Raw genomic sequence first — 18,905 nt, forward strand, 5'->3', positions numbered from 1 at the left:
TTTCTCCTTCAGTTTGTTAATATGGTGTATCACATTGATTGATTTGCATACATTGAAGAATCCTTACATTCCTTGGCATAAACCCCACTGGATCATGGTGTATGATCCTTTTAATATGCTGTTGGATTCTGTTTCCTAGTATTTCGTTGAGAATTTTTGCATCTATGTTCATCAGTGATATTGGCCTGTAGTTTTCTTTCTTTGTGACATCCTTGTCTGGTTTTGGTATCAGGGTGATCGTGGCCTCATAGAGTTAGTTTGGGAATGTTCCTCCCTCTGCTGTATTTTGGAAGAGTTTGAGAGGGATAGGTGTTAGCTCTTCTCTAAATGTTTGATAGAATTCGCCTGTGAAACCATCTGGTCCTGGGTTTTTTTTTGTTGGAAGATTTTTAATCACAGTTTCAATTTCAGTGCTTGTGATTGGTCTGTTCATATTTTCTATTTCTTCCTGATTCAGTCTCGGCAGGTTGTGCATTTCTAAGAATTTGTCCATTTCTTCCAGTTTGTCCATTTTATTGGCATAGAGTTGCTTGTAGTAATCTCTCATGATCTTTTGTATTTCTGCAGTGTCAGTTGTTACTTCTCCTTTTTCATTTCTAATTCTATTGATTTGAGTCTTCTCCCTTTTTCTTCTTGATGAGTCTGGCTAATGGTTTATTGATTTTGTTTATCTTCTCAAAGAACCAGCTTTTAGTATTTCTGATCTTTCTTATCGTTTCCTTCATTTCTTTTTCATTTATTTCAGATCTGATCTTTATGATTTCTTTCCTTCTGCTAACTTTGGGTTTTTTTTTTTGTTCTTCTTTCTCTAATTGCTTTAGGTGCAAGGTTAGGTTTTTTATTTGATGTGTTTCCTGTTTCTTAAGGTAGGATTGTATTGCTATAAACTTTCCCCTTAGAACTGCTTTTGCTGCATCCCATAGGTTTTGGGTTGTCGTGTCTCCACTGTCATTTGTTTCTAGGTACTTTTTGATTTCCTCTTTGATTTCTTCAGTGATCACTTCGTTGTTAAGTAGTGTGTTGTTTAGCCTCCATGTGTTTGTAATTTTTACAGCTCTTTTCCTGTAATTGATATCTAGTCTCATAGCGTTGTGGTCAGAAAAGATACTTGATACAATTTCAGTTTTTTAAAATTTACCAAGGGTTGATTTGTGACCCAAGATATGATCTATCCTGGAGAATGTTCCATGAGCACTTGAGAAAAATGTGTATTCTGTTGTTTTTGTATGGAATGTCCTATAAATATCAATTAAGTCCATCTTGTTTAATGTATCATTTAAAGCTTGTGTTTCCTTATTTATTTTCATTTTGGATGATCTGTCCATTGGTGAAAGTGGGGTGTTAAATTCCCCTACTATTAATGTGTTACTGTCTATTTCCCCTTTTATGGCTGTTAGCATTTGCCTTATGTATTGAGGTGCTCCTATTTTGGGTGCATAAATATTTACAATTGTTATATCTTCTTCTTGGATCAATCCCTTGATCATTGTGTAGTGTCCTTCTTTGTCTCTTCTAATAGTCTTTATTTTAAAATCTATTTTGTCTGATATGAGAATTGCTACTACAGCTTTCTTTTGGTTTCCATTTGCATGGGTATCTTTTTGCATCCCCTCACTTTCAGTCTGTATGTGTCTCTAGGTCTGAAGTGGGTCTCTTGTAGACAGCATATATATGGGTCTTGTTTTTGTATCCATTCAGCCAGTCTTTGTCTTTTGGTGGGAGCATTTAATCCATTTACATTTAAGGTAATTATCAATATGTATGTTCCTATTTCCATTTTCTTAATTGTTTTGGGTTTGTTATTGTAGGTCTTTTCCTTCTCTTGTGTTTCTTGCCTAGAGAAGATCCTTTAGCATTTGTTGTAAAGCTGGTTTGGTGGTGCTGAACTCTGTCAGCTTTTGCTTTTCTGTAAAGGTTTTAATTTCTCCATCAAATCTGAATGAGATCCCTGCTGGGTAGAGTAATCTTGGTTGTAGGTTTTTCTCCTTCATCACTTTAAATATGTCCTGCCAGTCCCTTCTGGCTTGCAAAGTTTCTGCTGAAAGATCAGCTGTTGACCTTATGGAGATTCCCTTGTGTGTTATTTGTTGTTTTTCCCTTGCTCCTTTTAATATGTTTTCTTTGTATTTAATTTTTGGTAGTTTGATTAATATGTGTCTTGGCGTGTTTCTCCTTGGATTTATCCTGTGTGGGACTCTCTGTGCTTCCTGGACTTGATTAACTATTTCCTTTCCCATATTAGGGAAGTTTTCAACTATAATCTCTTCAAATATTTTCTCAGTCCCTTTCTTTTTCTCTTCTTCTTCTGGAACCCCTATAATTCAAATGTTGGTGTGTTCAATGTCCCAGAGGTCTCTGAGACTGTCCTCGGTTCTTTTCATTCTTTTTTCTTATTCTGCTCTGCAGTAGTTATTTCCACTATTTTATCTTCCAGGTCACTTATCCATTCTTCTGCCTCAGTTATTCTGCTATTGATCCCTTCTGGAGTATTTTTAATATCATTTATTGTGTTGTTCATCATTGCTTGTTTCATCTTTAGTTCTTCTAAGTCCTTGTTAACTGTTTCTTGCATTTTCTGTATTCTATTTCCAAACTTTTGGATCATCTTTACTATCATTATTCTGAATTCTTTTTCACGTAGACTGCCTATTTCCTCTTCACTTGTTACTTTTGGCGGGTTTTTATCTTGCTCCTTCATCTGCTGTTTGTTTTTCTGTCTTCTCATTTTGCTTATCTTACTATGTTTGGGGTCTCCTTTTTGCAGGCTGCAGATTCGTAGTTCCCGTTGTTTTTGGTGTCTGTCCCCAGTGGCTATAGCTGCTTCAGTACGTTGTGTAGGCTCCCTGGTGGAGGGGACTGGTGCCTGTGTTCTGGTGGATGAGGCTGGATCTTGTCTTTCTGGTGGGCAGGTCCACCTCTGGTGGTGTGTTTTGGGGTGTCTGTGAACTTATTATGATTTTAGGTAATGCGTGTGGTTGTGTTCCTGTCTTGCTAGTTGTTTGGCATAGGGTGTCCAGCACTGTAGCTTGCTGGTCGTTGAGTGAAGCTGGGTGTTGGTGTTGAGATGGAGATCTCTGGGGGATTTTCACCATTTGATATTACATGGAGCTGGGAGGTCTCTTGTGGACCAGTGTCCTAAACTTGGCTCTCCCACCTCAGAGGCAAAGCACTTACTCCTGCTGCAGCACCAAGAGCCTTTCATCCACATGGCTCAGAATAAAAGGGAGAAAAGTAGAAAGAAGGAAAGAACGAAAGAAAGAAAGAAAGAAAGAAAGAAAGGTGAAAGAGGATAAAAGAAAATAAAATAATATAAGATAAAATAAAATACAGTTATTAAAATAAAAAATAATTATTAAGAAAAAATATTTTTAAGTAAAAAAAAAAAAAAAAAACCAAATGGACTGATAGAACCCTAGGACAAATGGTGAAAGCAAAGCTATACAGACAAAATCTCACACAGAAGCATACACATACACACTCACAAAAAGAGGAAAAGGGGAAAAAATAATAAATCTTGCTCTCAAAGTCCACCTTGTCAATTTGTGATGATTCGTTGTCTATTCAGGTATTACAGAGATGCAGGGTACATCAAGTTGATTGTGGAGATTTAATCTGCTGCTCCCGAGGCTGCTGGGAGAGATTTCCCTTTCTCTTCTTTGTTCGCACAGCTCCTGGGGCTCAGCTTTGGATTTGGCCCCGCCTCTGCGTGTAGGTCCCCGGAGGGCATCTGTTCTTTGCTCAGACAGGACGGGGTTAAAGGAGCCACTGATTTGCGGGCTCTGGATCATTCAGGCGGGGGGAGGGAGGGGTACGTAGTGCGCGGGATCCTGCGGCGAAAGAGGCCGGCGTGACATTGCCCCAGCCTGAGGCGCCATGCATTCTCCTGGGGAAGTTGACCCTGGATCCCGGGACCCTGGCAGGCGGCCTGCACAGGCTCCCCAGAAGGTTGGTGTGGAGAGTGACCTGTGCTCGCACACAGGCTTCTGAGTGGTGGCAGGAGCGGCTTTAGCGTCTCATGCCCATCTCTGGTGTCTGCGCTGTTAGCCGCGGCTCGCGCCCGTTGTGGAGCTCCTTTAAGCAGCGCTCTTAATCCCCTCTCCTCACGCACCAGGAAACAAAGAGGCAAGAAAAAGTCTCTTGCCTCTTCAGCAGCTCCAGACTTTTCCCAGGACTCCGTCCCGGCTAGCTGTGGTGCACTAACCCCTTCAGGCTGTGTTCATGCCGCCAGTCCTCTCCCTGCGCTCCGACTGAAGCCGAAGCCTCATCTCTCAGCCCCTGCCCGCCCCGGAGGGTGAGCAGACAAGCCTCTCGGGCTGGTGAGTGCTGGTCGGCACCAATCCTCTGTGCGGGAATCTCTCCGTTTTGCCCTCTGCACCCTTGTTGCTGTGCTCGCCTCCGTGGCTCCGAAGCTTCCCCCCTCCACCACCCACAGTCTCCGCCTGCAAAGGGGCTTCCTAGTGTGTGGAAACCTTTCCTCCTTCACAGCTCCTTCCCAGAGGCGCAGGTACCGTCCCTATTCTTTTGTCTCTGTTTTTTTCTTTTTTCTTTTGCCCTACCCAGGTACGTGGGGAGTTTCTTGCCTTTTGTGAGGTCTGAGGCCTTCTGCCAGCGTTCAGTAGGTGTTCTGTAGGAGTTGTTCCACGTGTAGATGTATTTCTGATGTATCTGTGGGGAGGAAGGTGATCTCTGCATCTTACTCTTCCACCATCTTCCCCCTCTCCTCCTTTGGTCACTTCTTAAGTCCTATATCTATGAGACCTCCATACATATGAAATTAACTTGTTTTTCTCCAGCTTTCTTTCTTTTTTTTTTTTTAATTGTTAGAGCACCCCAAAGAACCAAGTGGGCTAGGGGGAAATTTTTCCCCTCCCCAAATATATATACTATATCTCTTTGGCATACCATATCATTTCTTATCTCAGGCATAGGACATAAGTAAATTTGCTTGTTACATTATCTTTTATTGCTCAGGCTTCCTCACCTCCACTGGCCAGTTTTTGCTAGGGAAGAATAAACGGGATTGAATGGGAAGTATAACTCATTTGATTAACACACACACATACATGCACACAAACACAGAGTCAAACATATATCTACAGTGGTGGTAATCTGCATCTATCATTCTTCTAACTCTGAACTTATTAATTTTAAATAAATGTCACATTTAAATTTTATTTATGCTTTTGGTTGGCAGATTCTAGTTCCATATGCTTTTTTATTTCCTTTTCACTATTGCATATTAGAATGAGCTGTTCTAATATGCAAAACTGACATCTCATACTTTGTACATTCAAAAATAAAGTCACATTTGTGATGTCAGAATAGATAAGGATTTAACAAATATTAACTTGGCATGCACTTAGTTTCTTTTCAAGTTCCTGATTGAATGCATTCTGAAAATACTAAACAAGCCACCAAAGTATGTGGATTAGATTTCTACTTTTGTGGAGTGATGCGAGGGGGGTGGGTGGGAGTGGGACTGATTCCATGTCTCCTTAAATGGATTTTTTAATCAAATACATGAGCTTGGAGAAGTCTGGGAAGGAATATAATAAAGACTGGATAACTTTCTTTGGCAAATTCCAAATCTCTTTCAATATTTATTTTATATATATAATTTAATTTGATTTTTATTTTAAAATTTACTTTATGAACATTTTCAAACGTACATAAAAGTAGAGGGTAGACCGTAATTGGCTTATATATTTTATACCAAACCTAAGCCTTTTTATCACTGTATTTTATTTCTTTTTAGTAAAATAATAATTCAGTGTATTCAAAGGGAACAGAACTTTAAAAAAATTGAAAGGTTTTGGGGGAGCAAATAATTATCTTAAAAATTATGTCTGATAACATTGTATTAGTAAGTCCCTAGCATGTGGAGTTAATTTTCTTTTAAAGTGAATTTGAAATTACTAGAGAGATTTTTTTAATTGGCTCACTATTTCAAAGGGGAAAATTCAGGCCTGCTTATATATTGGAATCTGAAGAAGCAAAATGTTTGGTAGAAATTTAAACTTTTTAACGCATGTACCTTTGAGATTGTTTTAATTATTTTTTTCCAAAATCTAAGACAAAAACAAATGTTATTTCAACTTACTGTTGATTTTTAAAATTTAAATTACTAAGTAGAAAAAAATGTGTTTCAGAACACAAAAATAAAGCAATATAATATGATGTTTAATCATTTAATCTAATATTCTTTTAATCATTATTCAGTTTCTTCAAATTAAAAAATAAAAAAGAAACTCAAAATATTTGCAGTGTGATGGAATATATAACTCATATTACAAAACACTCTAATTTGATTCTCTATGATATAGTACATCAGTAATACACACCTTAAAGTATATGTATCACAGATTAAAAACATAACCTATTTTGGTTACTTTCCTAGGATGCAAACTGGGAAATAGAAAATTCCATAATTATTCTAACACAGTTCTTAGGAGAATGAAGAAAATTTGTATAGGAAGGAATTCACTAAAAATCAGAGTCAAAAATAATGGAAAATTATGTCCATTTGTGGTGAAGCAATTTGGGAGAGCTGGGGTTAATGCTTTCTAATTTTTTTTCTATTTTCTACTTTTTTTCTTTTTAAAAGAAATTGATTAGGGAAGTAGAACACTTGACTGTTGGATAAAATGTAATAATCGAAAACAATTTTAATTCTAATTAGAGAAATCAGCCAAATTTAGGAATGTGCTTTGAGAAAAACATGTCAAGATTTTTCTTTTCATCTAGGTTTCTGGTCTCTGTTTCATTAAAAAGATCTTAAGATCCTCTTCTCATTTTGTTCTTTCTCCCTAGCTTCTCTCTCACTTTGCTTCTAAGAATGGTGAAAGAGAAATCCTCTCTATTTTGGCTGTTATGCTGAAGAAGGCCAAGTGTCTCCCTGTGACTTCAGAAAAGAATGTTACTAAAGGGGAAAACCTGTAACTACTATGTATTTGAGACAAAATCATCCCCTCACCTTAGAACTCCAGATAACTAAGTAGATACTTAAAAGCATGTTAAGTGATACTTAAAAGCAGTGCTCCAAACCCCACACGCATACCTGATTTCCTAATTGTGTATGTTTATGTCTACCAGCCTTGCAGAAGCAAGTTTTATGGTTTTAAAAAAGGTGGTTTTACCATTTATGGTTTTATGGTTTTACCATAAGTTTTATGGTTTTACCATTGTACACTAAAACTTTATTTCTTACCTTCTTTTTTTTTTTTTGAAGTGACTAGTTTGAAAAATTATCTATATCAGTATTTCTATATAGATGGATATTTTGGCAAAATTAAATAGGGTCTATGTTCTTGAAGGCATGAAAAAATTCTACTACATTCTAAGTAGTAAAATCTAGACTGTAAACATTGGGTTATTAATATTATAGCATATTCACATACTAAATTTATCTTTAATATGTATGTTTCTTATATATCAGCATAGGTATACATGTAAATACTTATATTACTATTTTTGTTTTAGTCATTATATTTCTCCTCTTTTTCAGGTAATGTTTAGAGGACTCTACAGCAACCTTTGGTATTGGACATATTCAAAATCTCTTAAACTTTTACTTTCCTAGTCCACTGTCCTCCAACGTTAACTTGCTTGCAATCCCATCAAACATTTTATATGGTTTGCAATGGTTACATGAACTTGTGGGAAGTAGCATTTGTACCATTTCATACCTTATTTATGATGGCACTTTAGGAAGAGAACTTGGAAAAAGCTTCCAAAGCAGTATTTTAAAAAATGAATCTTATTGTGAAGCTTCGGAGAAGTTTTCGAACATTGATTGTTCTCTTAGCCACCTTTTGCTTGGTGAGCATTGTCATTTCTGCCTATTTCCTCTACTCTGGCTATAAACAGGAAATGACACTTATGGAAACCACTGCAGCAGCAGAATGTACTGACGTTAAAATCCTACCATATCGGTCAATGGAGCTGAAGACAGTTAAACCTATTGATACATCCAAAACTGATCCTACTGTCCTCCTGTTTGTGGAGAGCCAGTACTCTCAACTTGGTCAAGATATTATCGCTATCTTGGAGTCCAGCCGATTTCAGTTCCATATGGTCATCGCCCCTGGCAAGGGAGACATACCCCCTCTAACAGATAATGGCAAAGGGAAATATATTTTAGTTATTTATGAAAATATTCTGAAGTATGTCAGCATGGACTCATGGAATCGAGAGCTTTTAGAAAAATACTGTGTGGAATACAGTGTTAGTATAATTGGTTTTCATAAAGCCAATGAAAACAGCTCACCAAGTACACAATTAAAAGGTTTTCCATTAAACCTTTTCAATAATCTAGCTCTAAAGGACTGTTTTGTCAACCCTCAGTCTCCTTTGCTGCATATTACCAAAGCCCCTAAGGTTGAGAAAGGCCCTCTTCCTGGGGAAGACTGGACAGTTTTCCAGTATAATCATTCAACCTACCAGCCTGTGGTTTTAACTGAATTACAGACAGAAAAATCCCTTTCATCCTTCTCCAGCAAACCACTCTATGCGACGGTGATTCAGGATCTGGGGCTTCATGATGGAATTCAGCGAGTTCTCTTTGGCAACAACTTAAACTTTTGGCTGCACAAGCTCATCTTCATAGATGCCATCTCCTTCTTGTCAGGGAAGAGGCTGACATTGTCTTTGGACAGGTATATCCTTGTGGACATTGATGATATCTTTGTTGGGAAGGAAGGAACAAGGATGAACGTCAAAGATGTGAAGGTAAGAACATTTATAAATCACATGATTATTTTTCTTTCACTAACTCTGTGGTATTGATGAAATAGAATTTTGAATATTTTAGACTTCTAATTACTGAAAACTTTAAGATGCAGTAAATTTGAGATAAAATAAGCATTAAAAGTAAAATTTAAACTAAGCCTTAACTATTCCTCACCCACCCCCAAAATGCCTCAGAGGGACATAGAACTAAAATATCCCAAAGAGTATTTGAACTTAATCTCCTTGCCTCTTTTAGATTTTGCCCATCCCAGCCAGCACCCCATAGAACAGCCTCCATTACTCCACACACATTGCAGTTTGTAGCAGTCATGAAAATCTATCACTGGACAGATCCTCCTGCCCTACTTAGGTTTGACAATGGTGGTTAAAATATAAGATAGAGAAGCAGCCCAAGACTTTTATATATAACAAGTAAGCATAGTGCTTGTCTATATGAAATGTTCATACATTTGTAAATATAGATATGCAAAAAAGTTTTATAGGGGATGTGGTATTGGACTTGACCTCAGGATCTACCATCACTATCTCTATTATCACGTCATTTTGGGTAACACAGCAGTGTTAACTGGTAACACTTCTAGGCTAAGGTCAAATTGGCTTCAGTATAACAAATTCACCCTGTGATTGCTATCAGATAAAGGAAAAGTCAAATATGTTTTACTAAGGTGGGTAGGTAATTCTGAGAATAATCCCCTTTTTTATCATCTTGATTCAAGGTCTTCACTTGTGCCTATCTTGTTTTATATATAATTAAATTCTTTCTGTGAACAAGTAATTTTAGCAAGCATATAAACAAAAATAATAGAACACAGCTTAGAATAATAAAGGAACTAGAGATTGTTAAGATCATGTCATCTTTTTTGTATTTCTGCTGTTAGGCTTTTTATCCTCCAAAGATGAAACCTCAATATAACAGCTTTTTTTCCCCCATCTTAACACCTTATGACCATTATAATAAAATATTATTAAAACCAGTGAAATAAGTTAACTTTTTAAAAATATTCAAAATACGTGTGGACCAGTGAACTCTGTTTTTAATGAGCCACTGAATGAAGTATCACTTGACTGGGATCCAAATATTTTATTTTGGGTATTGTAGTAAAGGGATTAAGTAATCCCTCTTGAATTCTGTCTAGATTTTTCTTTTTTTTTTTTTTACTTACGCTTTTTTTGTATTTACTATTCCTTTTAATTAATGTAAATTCTAGTTTTATTTTAATTTTAAAATCAAAAACTTAAGGCAAGGTCATGTGCTTCAAATGGTCCTCTGAGTGATTCCTATCCTGAAACCCTGAAAGGAAAAGTTTCCTAATTTTAGTCTCATAAACTGTATGAATTGAAAAAGTTCTTTATAACTATTAACAAATTTTTCTGCCTCAAATTCAGCTCTATCACTTATTCTCAATAGAAAACAAATAGCTATTCACCACTACTCATCTAATATTCAAGGCTTACTGAGGACTTCTTGAGTGACATAACCCCAAACAAAATAACAGAATACCGAAATTTAACAAAGGCTGGAACAATGCCACAGACAGATAAAGAATCAGAAATGTTGCATGTGTGTATATATAGATATATATATAGTGTGTATGTATGTGCACATGTATACTAATTGTATATTCTATACACACACAAACACACACACATGTGCCCATGCTAAGTTAACTGTCACTTTGAAGAAAATACTCTTTTCTGCCCCTTTGGGTGTTGTATCTGGTTCTTGCTCAGAACTATTAACCAAAGAATATCAGAAACTTGACTGGAACTGAAATAACTTGTTGGGTTACTTATAGGTCAATAGGGAATACTGTTTTTCAATATACAAATTATAGTTCTAGTCTTGGGAACTTGATTTCTCTTTTGACTATTATTTTTTGGAGAAATATGATTTTGTGGGAAAGAATCTTGAACTGTGTGTAGAAAAGCTCTGCATACTACCAGTTCTTCATCCTCATGTTCCTTTTCTGGTGGTGTAAGATTTCTTTACACACTGATAGATGAGGAGAAATCCATCCTCCCTCAAAATCTCCCCAAATTTTCCAGAGCGAGGGTATTGGATAGCTAGTGACATTTTTCTATATTATTCTAAATTAGAGAGTAAAAGTATGCTGTTCCTCAGTAGAACAAATTGAGGAAAGCTGGAGGGTTAGGGTTGAAAAACCTTGGCTATGTGCATGATTGGACTTTCCCCAGGCCACTCCCATGATTGGACTGGGAGCACATAACTGGGAGCAATCAACAACAAATTCAAACATGGCCTTGACTGCAGCACCACCTCACTCTATGGACAAAACATATACCCGCATATTATTATTTGAGCCAATTTTCTCACTTTGCGGTAGAGATTCTGGATCATACTGTTAAAGAATTAGTGTTTTTAAGGCACAGAATTTGATGCAGTGAAAATAATGCAAGTTTTTCAACTGAACTTGAAAATCCATATTCTTTCCACTACATGGTTCTGCCATATCTAAACTACAATATATCTAGGTTTTTTTTTTTTTTTTGAGATTGGTGTGCTTTAACTTATTTCATCATGCCCTCATCTGACCAAAGCCACTGATATAGAAATTAATATGTCCATTTCTAAGGCAAGCAAAATTAAGCTCAGTTTCAGTAACTGTCATCTGACTGTTAATTAAATTTCACTGTGTATCTAAAAATTCAAGATATGAGAGAAATTTAATGTCTAGAAACTTGTAAAAACTAATTGTATTTTAAAAGATTGTGAAATATTAGCTATGAATGAAGTCAGAAAATATCGTCATGTTTTCACTTGTTAATATTTCTGTGTGGTCCTCAAGGCCGTCATGAAATACTTCCTGTAAATCTAAAGCTCTATTAGCAAGATGACCTTCATCACCCTATGGAGGGTGATGTCTTATACACTTGAATTTACTCTTTCTTGGTTTTGAAAGCAACTCTTGTTTTCAACATGGCCTTACTTACGTGTAGATAATGTTCATTCCCAAAGTGATATCAGTTGAGTGATAATGCATTTTTTAGAGAAAAGTAAAATAATAAAGGGCCATCCTGATTATTAAAAACGTAATTTATAAAGTCTTTTTGGAGGCCACTAACCTGATTTCTATGAACAATGTTTTACCCTTGGTTGTTAACACTTGGTATAGTCATAGAAATTTGATAGAATTGAGAAAATATGTTCTTTTTTACATAGTTTCCCTAAGACAGAATAAATGCTCTTTCTCGATGGTAAATGTAAGCTTCCACACTGGAAATGAAATCAAATATATTATTGATGCTATAAATAATTCTGGTGCTTTCATCAATTCTGTTGACCTGTCATTATTCTCTCTGTTGGCAACAAGACACCATTATTAACATTTTATACATCTTTAGATTTCTTGAAGAAATGCATCCATTTATTCATTGGACATCTACTCTGTATAAGACTATATTTAAGACATTATTTGCCTGAGAAATCCAGACTTTATTTTAAGGTCCTATGTAATCTGGCTCAATTTACCTTTTCAACATCTATTCTTACTACTACTCAATATACACTGTTTCTGTTAGGCTAGCCCACTGTCTATTCCCCTGAGATGGATTGATATTGTTTATGTTCACCTCTTTTCTCAGCTTCTAAGCCTTTACTAAAATACTTTCCTTGAATCTACTCATATTTCAAAAGCTATCTCAAGTCCAACTTCTTATGAGAAGGCAACAGATGCCCTAATGACCCAAGCTGAAACTGTGTCCTTAAATAATCACTGACCTTAACTGTCACTTATCATCTTCATGTGCATGAGTCAACTCCAAAATTAGGTGGTGAAACAGTTTTTTCCCATACATCTAATTATCTCAACATATGTAATAAGTAATCTTAGACCTGATTTGAAAATATTATATTGACAAGCATTACACTGTTTTTTAACTGTTTGGTGAGTGCAGAACTAATTAGTCTCAGAATTGAACTTATTACTTTAAAAAAGAGCAATTTAAGGATAGTTTTGAGTTTTGTCTCAAAACAAGTGATATGTATATTTTGAGTCAGAGGTAAAAATAGGGGGAAAAAAATCTATGTTATAAACCTGAAGTCCAAAATAAGTGGCTAGCTGGCTAATTCATTTGACTCTTTCCCCCACGTAGTGTTTTTAATGGATCTATATGTAGACTGGTATTAAGGTTTGGTCCAGGTAAAGCAATTTACCAGTGTCTTAATTTGGAAGTCTTTATGCAGTTGTTTGACTCCATATTTCCTGCACTGAAAATCATAGGTTCAAAGATTTATAGTGCAAAAGTAATAAATTGTGCAAATTGAATGACTAAAACAGAGATGTTAAGTTAATAGATTTAAAGAAGACAGTTAATAGAGGGTCTTAAAATACAGAGAAATGAGTTTTGGTTAGTCCCAATAGCTATTTGAAAACTGTTCTTAAACAAGGAAATGATATGATGAAAATATTTGAGAAAGGTGTTTTTTTATTATTAATGTAAATATGTAAATAAAGTCCCAGTTCAAACTTGTAGGAATTACCATATTTAACAGGAGCCAGATTACTATGAATAGGAAAAAAGAAATCTAGCATAGAAGAAAAGTTAAGACCCTTGTTATAGATTTAGTAAGGGCTGGAAGAGAAAAAGAAAGAAATCTCATGATATTTAAAGAAGTGACCTAAGAAAATAGAAAGTTATTGGTTCTATGAGCATCAACAGAGATGATGAGAGGCTACAATGGCAATTGAACACTAGTTTTCTAACATTTTACAATTGTAACTGAAACAAGTTGTTATATTTGACAACTTAATAAACATTTTTTAAAGAATCTGTGATATCTTAGAATAAATGGAATCACAAGCAAAAAAAAGAGCCTAAAAGGAAAGGTTGGTATGTGGTAGCTGGACTCCAGATTTGATTCATTATCAACCAGTATAGATTCAACAATGCAGGACAGTCCAGGCAGCAGGAACTGGATGGATGGCCCATCAGAGTTAATCAAGCAGCATCTGAAAGCTCCTCGGCAGTTTCTAAGCAAGTGAGCCAGCATGCAATCAGCAAGTGTAGCATAAGAGCTAGGCAGTGGCCCAGGCAGATGGGGGTCAACATTTATTGGGATATTTCACAGCAGAATGAATGGTTTATGTTTGTGGGCATAAGTCTTCTTTCTGAAAAGAAAAAAAAAAAAAACAAAAACGGAACAGAAGATAGTGGAAGAGGTGGAATTTGACAACATGGAGTTTGGCAGAGAGGATATGTCAGAGACCTGGAAGCAGGAACTCAGTCACAACAATAATCCTATAAAGGAGAGAGGACCCATCAGCAAGACTTGTGTGAAACTACAGCCCTGACACTGACTCAGATTCTTTAGATATCCAGGGAAAACTTGCATTTAGAACCTCCTTAGGTGCCCAGATGCAGGAAGTTTATGTACTACTTGAAGATACTCAATTGGCTCAAAAAAAAAAAAAAGCAGGTACTATCAAAGACTTATAAGAATGATCCATGTTCTATATAAACATAGAGAGAATTACTGTGCCAATTAAAATGTTTTTTTTAATTAATTTATTTTTCAGCTGGGAGATATATTTTTTAAAATTTTTATACAATTTTTTAAAGTTTGTTTTCCATTTACAGTTATTACAAAATATTGGCTACACTCCCCATGTTGTACAATACATCCTGGAGCCGATCTTACACCCAATAGCTTGTGCCCCCCACTCCCCCACCCCTATGTTGCCCCTCCTTCCCCTCCCCACTGCTAACCGCTAATTTGCTCTCTATATCTGTGTCTGCTTTTTTGTTATATTCACTAATTTGTGGTATTTTTTAGATTGCACATATAAGTGGTATCATACAGTATTTGTCTTTGTCTGACTTATTTCAGTTAGCATAATATCCTCCAAGTCCATCCATGTTGCTGCAAATGGCAAAATTTCGTTCTTTTTTATGTCTGATTAGTTTTCCATTGTATATATATACATATATATATATATATATATATATATATATCACAGCTTCTTTATCCATTCATCTCTTCATGGACACTTAGGTTGCTTCCATATCTTGGCAATTGTAAATAATGCTGCTATGAACATTGGGGTGCATTTAAAATGTTTCTTGTAAGTAGGGTTTGACTTGACTGGAAGGAGAAGCTACATATAAGTATTTTGGCAGAGTCAATATTGTCCTCAAATATACTCGGAGGAGGACAGCCACTGTACAGGGTATATTTAATTATAATTATCTTTCTTTCATCTAAAGTCTCAATGTAAATGTCCCAGGTTTTTTTTTTTCTTCTGAATTCTTTCAAGTGGCCATATATTTAACTCTGTCAGTGGAAGGAAAACCTATTTTTCCAAAAAAAATATTCCTTTATGGAGCAAATAGGGTCTTTCTCCACTTTAAAAAAAAAAGTCAAAATTTTATGAAAGTACACTTTTAAATGATAAGAATGAAAAACATGAGAAAATATACACCAGTAATCTCTCTTCCAAACTAGGCATTCAGCTAAAAACATTTACAGTTTATATATTAACTTAATATAATTTAATTCAATGCTCAAATCACTTATTTCTCACCTTTGGGCTCTGTATATTATTCTTCATTATAGAGTTTACACAAATATGTGAAATATTAGGTTCTTGATTTCAGTAGCATAGGCAAGACATATTCACAATTATCAACATTACGAGGCAGAATACAATATGTGCCATGACAACATTACTATGGACAATGGGAACAAAGGAAGGGAAATGATATTTTTTCTTCTAGTAATTAGGGAGATTTCTTGGAGGAGGTGACATTTGAGTCTTCTGTGATGGTTAATAGCAAATAGCAAATAGCAAATCAAGATGGTGAAGTAGATTCTTGACCAGCAGGTCAGCCCAAGCTCAGACTTGGCTGAGACTATCAGGACAAATGTTAAGTTTCTGTCTTAGTTGGATGATAAAGTAAATAAGAACTAGTAGTGGGACTAAATGCTGAAGATTTGGTTGTGGCCATAATATGGAGCTCTCTGGATAGAAGGATACCATTAGAATCACTGAAGATTTTAAGGCAGACAGTGACATGATCAGATCTAGGATTGAAGAAAAATATATTGTTTGAATAAGGGAGATATTTTTGAGAAGACCTAAAACAGCCTATTACAACTATATGGACATAATAATTTTTATACATGTTTTAAAATAATATTTATTTAGCATATTAAAAGACACTAAGCACTGGGATAATCATTAACAGGCAGTATGTCATTTAATACAACAACACTAAGAGAAAATATTTTGTACATTTTCTGAATGAGTAAAATGAGGCATAGCAATATCGATACACATCTAGCTAGTAAGTAGCAGAGCAAACGCAGACTATTTGTCCTGAATGTCTAAGCTTTCTTTTAGAATACAATACCTTGTGTTTGGGTTTCAGTCTGGGCATCTACACTTACTAGTTAACCCCGAACATGTCTGAAAACCTCACCAATTCTCAGATTGCAAATCTATAGAATCGATGGAAAGCAACACAGTTCTTAGTATTGGGATGAGCCCTGAATGAGATAAGTACTGGAAAGCTTATAGGACAGAGCCTGGCCTGACAGAGCCAAGACAGAGCTTGGTGGCAGTCATGATGGAAAGGGGAGACTGGGAGAGGACATGCAGGATTGACAGGACTTGGAAACATGCTCAGTGAAGGAGCAAAAAAAAAAAAAAAAAAGTGCAGATGCCGTAGTATCATGGGTTTTAGCCTGAGTGTGTCCATAAACATATGCAGAATCGGGCAGAGGAAAAGGTGCTAGGAAGATGAGGAGTTTGGTTTAAGATCTAATAACAACATAGGACATCCAGATGTAGGCATTTGAAAAAATAGATCTAGAATTTCAGATACCATCAGAGGTGGCAGTATAGATTTAGAAGCCATCAAGCTTAATACTTGCAATCTTAGTTATGATAACTAAAGGGAAGGAATCAAATAAGAAGGAAAACAGGTGGAATGCATCATTTTGGATATCCTGTAATAAACCCAAGGTCATGACAAGTTAGTTTCAGACAGAGAAAAATTGTTTCATGTACCGAGATGCTAGCCATCCCCTCAGGCTCTCATTGGTTATAAGGAAGAAAGCCTAAAACTTCAGTAAGTACCAGCAGTCCTCAGGAAAATTAAATTAAAGGAATGTCTAACTGGGGACACACTGTGTTGATGCAGCAGAGAAGGTACAATCTTTCATCTGGAATTTGGCATTTTGAACTTTTCCCATCCTATTTATGACCTTTTGATTAACAAGAATTGCAGTAGGACCCCCTCCTAACATGACTGTGAGATGTACCAAATGACGCTATGTTATAAATATTTCTGAAATTTATAATGATATATAGGGGTTAAGTATTAAATGAACAAAGAAGCTAAATCTTCATTTTAGTTACTGTACTGAGAAATTATATTCTACTCAGAGCATTTTACTTAGTTTTTATGTATTTATTTTCTTGATGACATCAGTTATTGTGAACATGTCTATTTTTTGTTAGAAACAAGGAGTTTAGAGGCATACTTTCATTTACACCTGTCTTCTGCATATTAATCAATTATTATTCTTTAAAAAGCATATTTTAAAACAAGACCTGTTACCAAGTAAGGATTTTCTGTTCAGTACAAACTAGATTTTGATTTAGGATTAAACATTCCCTGAATTCATTTGCACTCAAAACAGGCTAAATAGTAATGGATCTAACACTAACTTGAGTGCTCACTTTGTTAGTTCACAGTGTAAGATAATTACTGAGCAGAGAGCAATCTCTTGATACACCAGGGGAAGAACACAAAGTCCATGCTGCTCCATTTTGCTACTCAAGGTGTAGCAATTGTCTCCATGGGAAAGAGAAGATATTAGAAAATATTTTGGTAAGAGCAGCCAAGCTGGTCACCTCCCAGCAAGGAGGAAAACAACCCCTATTACAGCCTTTAAATCTCATGGTTAATTCCTTAAAAGCCATGGGGATAAGCACAGGGGATATTTTCTGACTGGTTTTGTATATTTTGTCATTCTCTGTGATTATATAAATAGTGATTAATTAATTAGCCAATTAGTTAGCTCAGATTATTATAAGGCTCTTCAGCTAAGGCCAGCTAAGTATGTTGTTAATGATAATCATCAAAATATACTACAAAATTGTTTCATATCTGAAGAATGACTGAAGAGAAAAACAAAATAAAAACTTACTCCTTTTGTACTCCCTGTAGAAATACAGTGTGTTCTGAAATGTATTAAATTATCATGGAGAAAAGCACCTTGATTATAGAATCTTGTGGCAGGTAGAATATATTATTATTATTATTCAGATAACAGATTAAACTGTTAAAGCAGTCATAGACATTGCATTTTATTTTCATTCAACCCTTCATTTTTTTATGTCTACCCTGAGCTTTGCTCTCTAGCTCTTTGATGGGATTGATAATTTCCACCCACTACTCTTTACTTCTTTTTTTTTTTAATTGAAATATAGTTGACATATAATATTATGTTAGTTCCAGGTGTACTACATAGCAATTTGATATTTGCATACTTAATGAAATGATCACCACTGTAAGTCTAATCACCATCATCACACAAAGTTATTATAATATTATTGACCATATTTCCTATGCTGTGTATTATATCACTGTAGCTTATTTATTTTATCACTGGAGGTTTGTACCTCTTTATTTTCTTTACCTATGTCGACCAACCACCCACTCCACTCTCTTCTGGGAAAACCAGTTTGTTCTCTATAAATATGAGTCTGTTTTCATTCTGTTTCTTTGCTTTGTTTTTTAAGATTCCACATATAAGTGAGAACATGCAGTATTTGCCTTTCTCTGTCTGATTTATCTCACTTAGCATGATACCCTCTAGATCCATTCCTGTCTTCACAGATGGCAAGATTTCACTCTTTATGGCTGAGTAATATTCCATTGTACATATATACCACATATTCTTTATCCATTCATCTATCAATGGAGATGTTGTTTCCATATCTTGGCTACCATAAATAATACTGTAATGAACACTGGGGTGCATAAATCTTTTGGAATTAGTGCTTTTGTTTTCTTCAGATAAATACCCAGATGTGAAATTGCCAGACATATAATAGTTCTATTTTCAATTTTTTTAGAAACCTCCATACTGTTTTCCATAATGGATGCATCAATTTACAGTCTCTCCA

The 18,905-nt window shown here is 35.5% G+C and overlaps 1 protein-coding gene across 1 annotated transcript in view; it reads left to right on the forward strand.

Moving 5' to 3' along the window:
• Positions 1 to 7,749: 7,749 nt before the first annotated feature.
• LOC309793195 (bifunctional heparan sulfate N-deacetylase/N-sulfotransferase 4) overlaps positions 7,750 to 18,905 on the forward strand; it is a gene marked incomplete at both ends in the record, with an annotated part of 248,503 nt that continues 237,347 nt past the window's right edge. Inside the window, one exon of the mRNA XM_082603558.1 lies at positions 7,750 to 8,727. Within this exon, the coding sequence (XP_082459684.1) occupies positions 7,750 to 8,727 (978 nt within the window). The remainder of the gene's footprint in view (positions 8,728 to 18,905) is intronic.

Source organism: Mesoplodon mirus (assembly GCF_964341445.2).
Source record: "Mesoplodon mirus genome assembly, chromosome: 2".
Taxonomy (NCBI): domain Eukaryota; kingdom Metazoa; phylum Chordata; class Mammalia; order Artiodactyla; family Ziphiidae; genus Mesoplodon; species Mesoplodon mirus.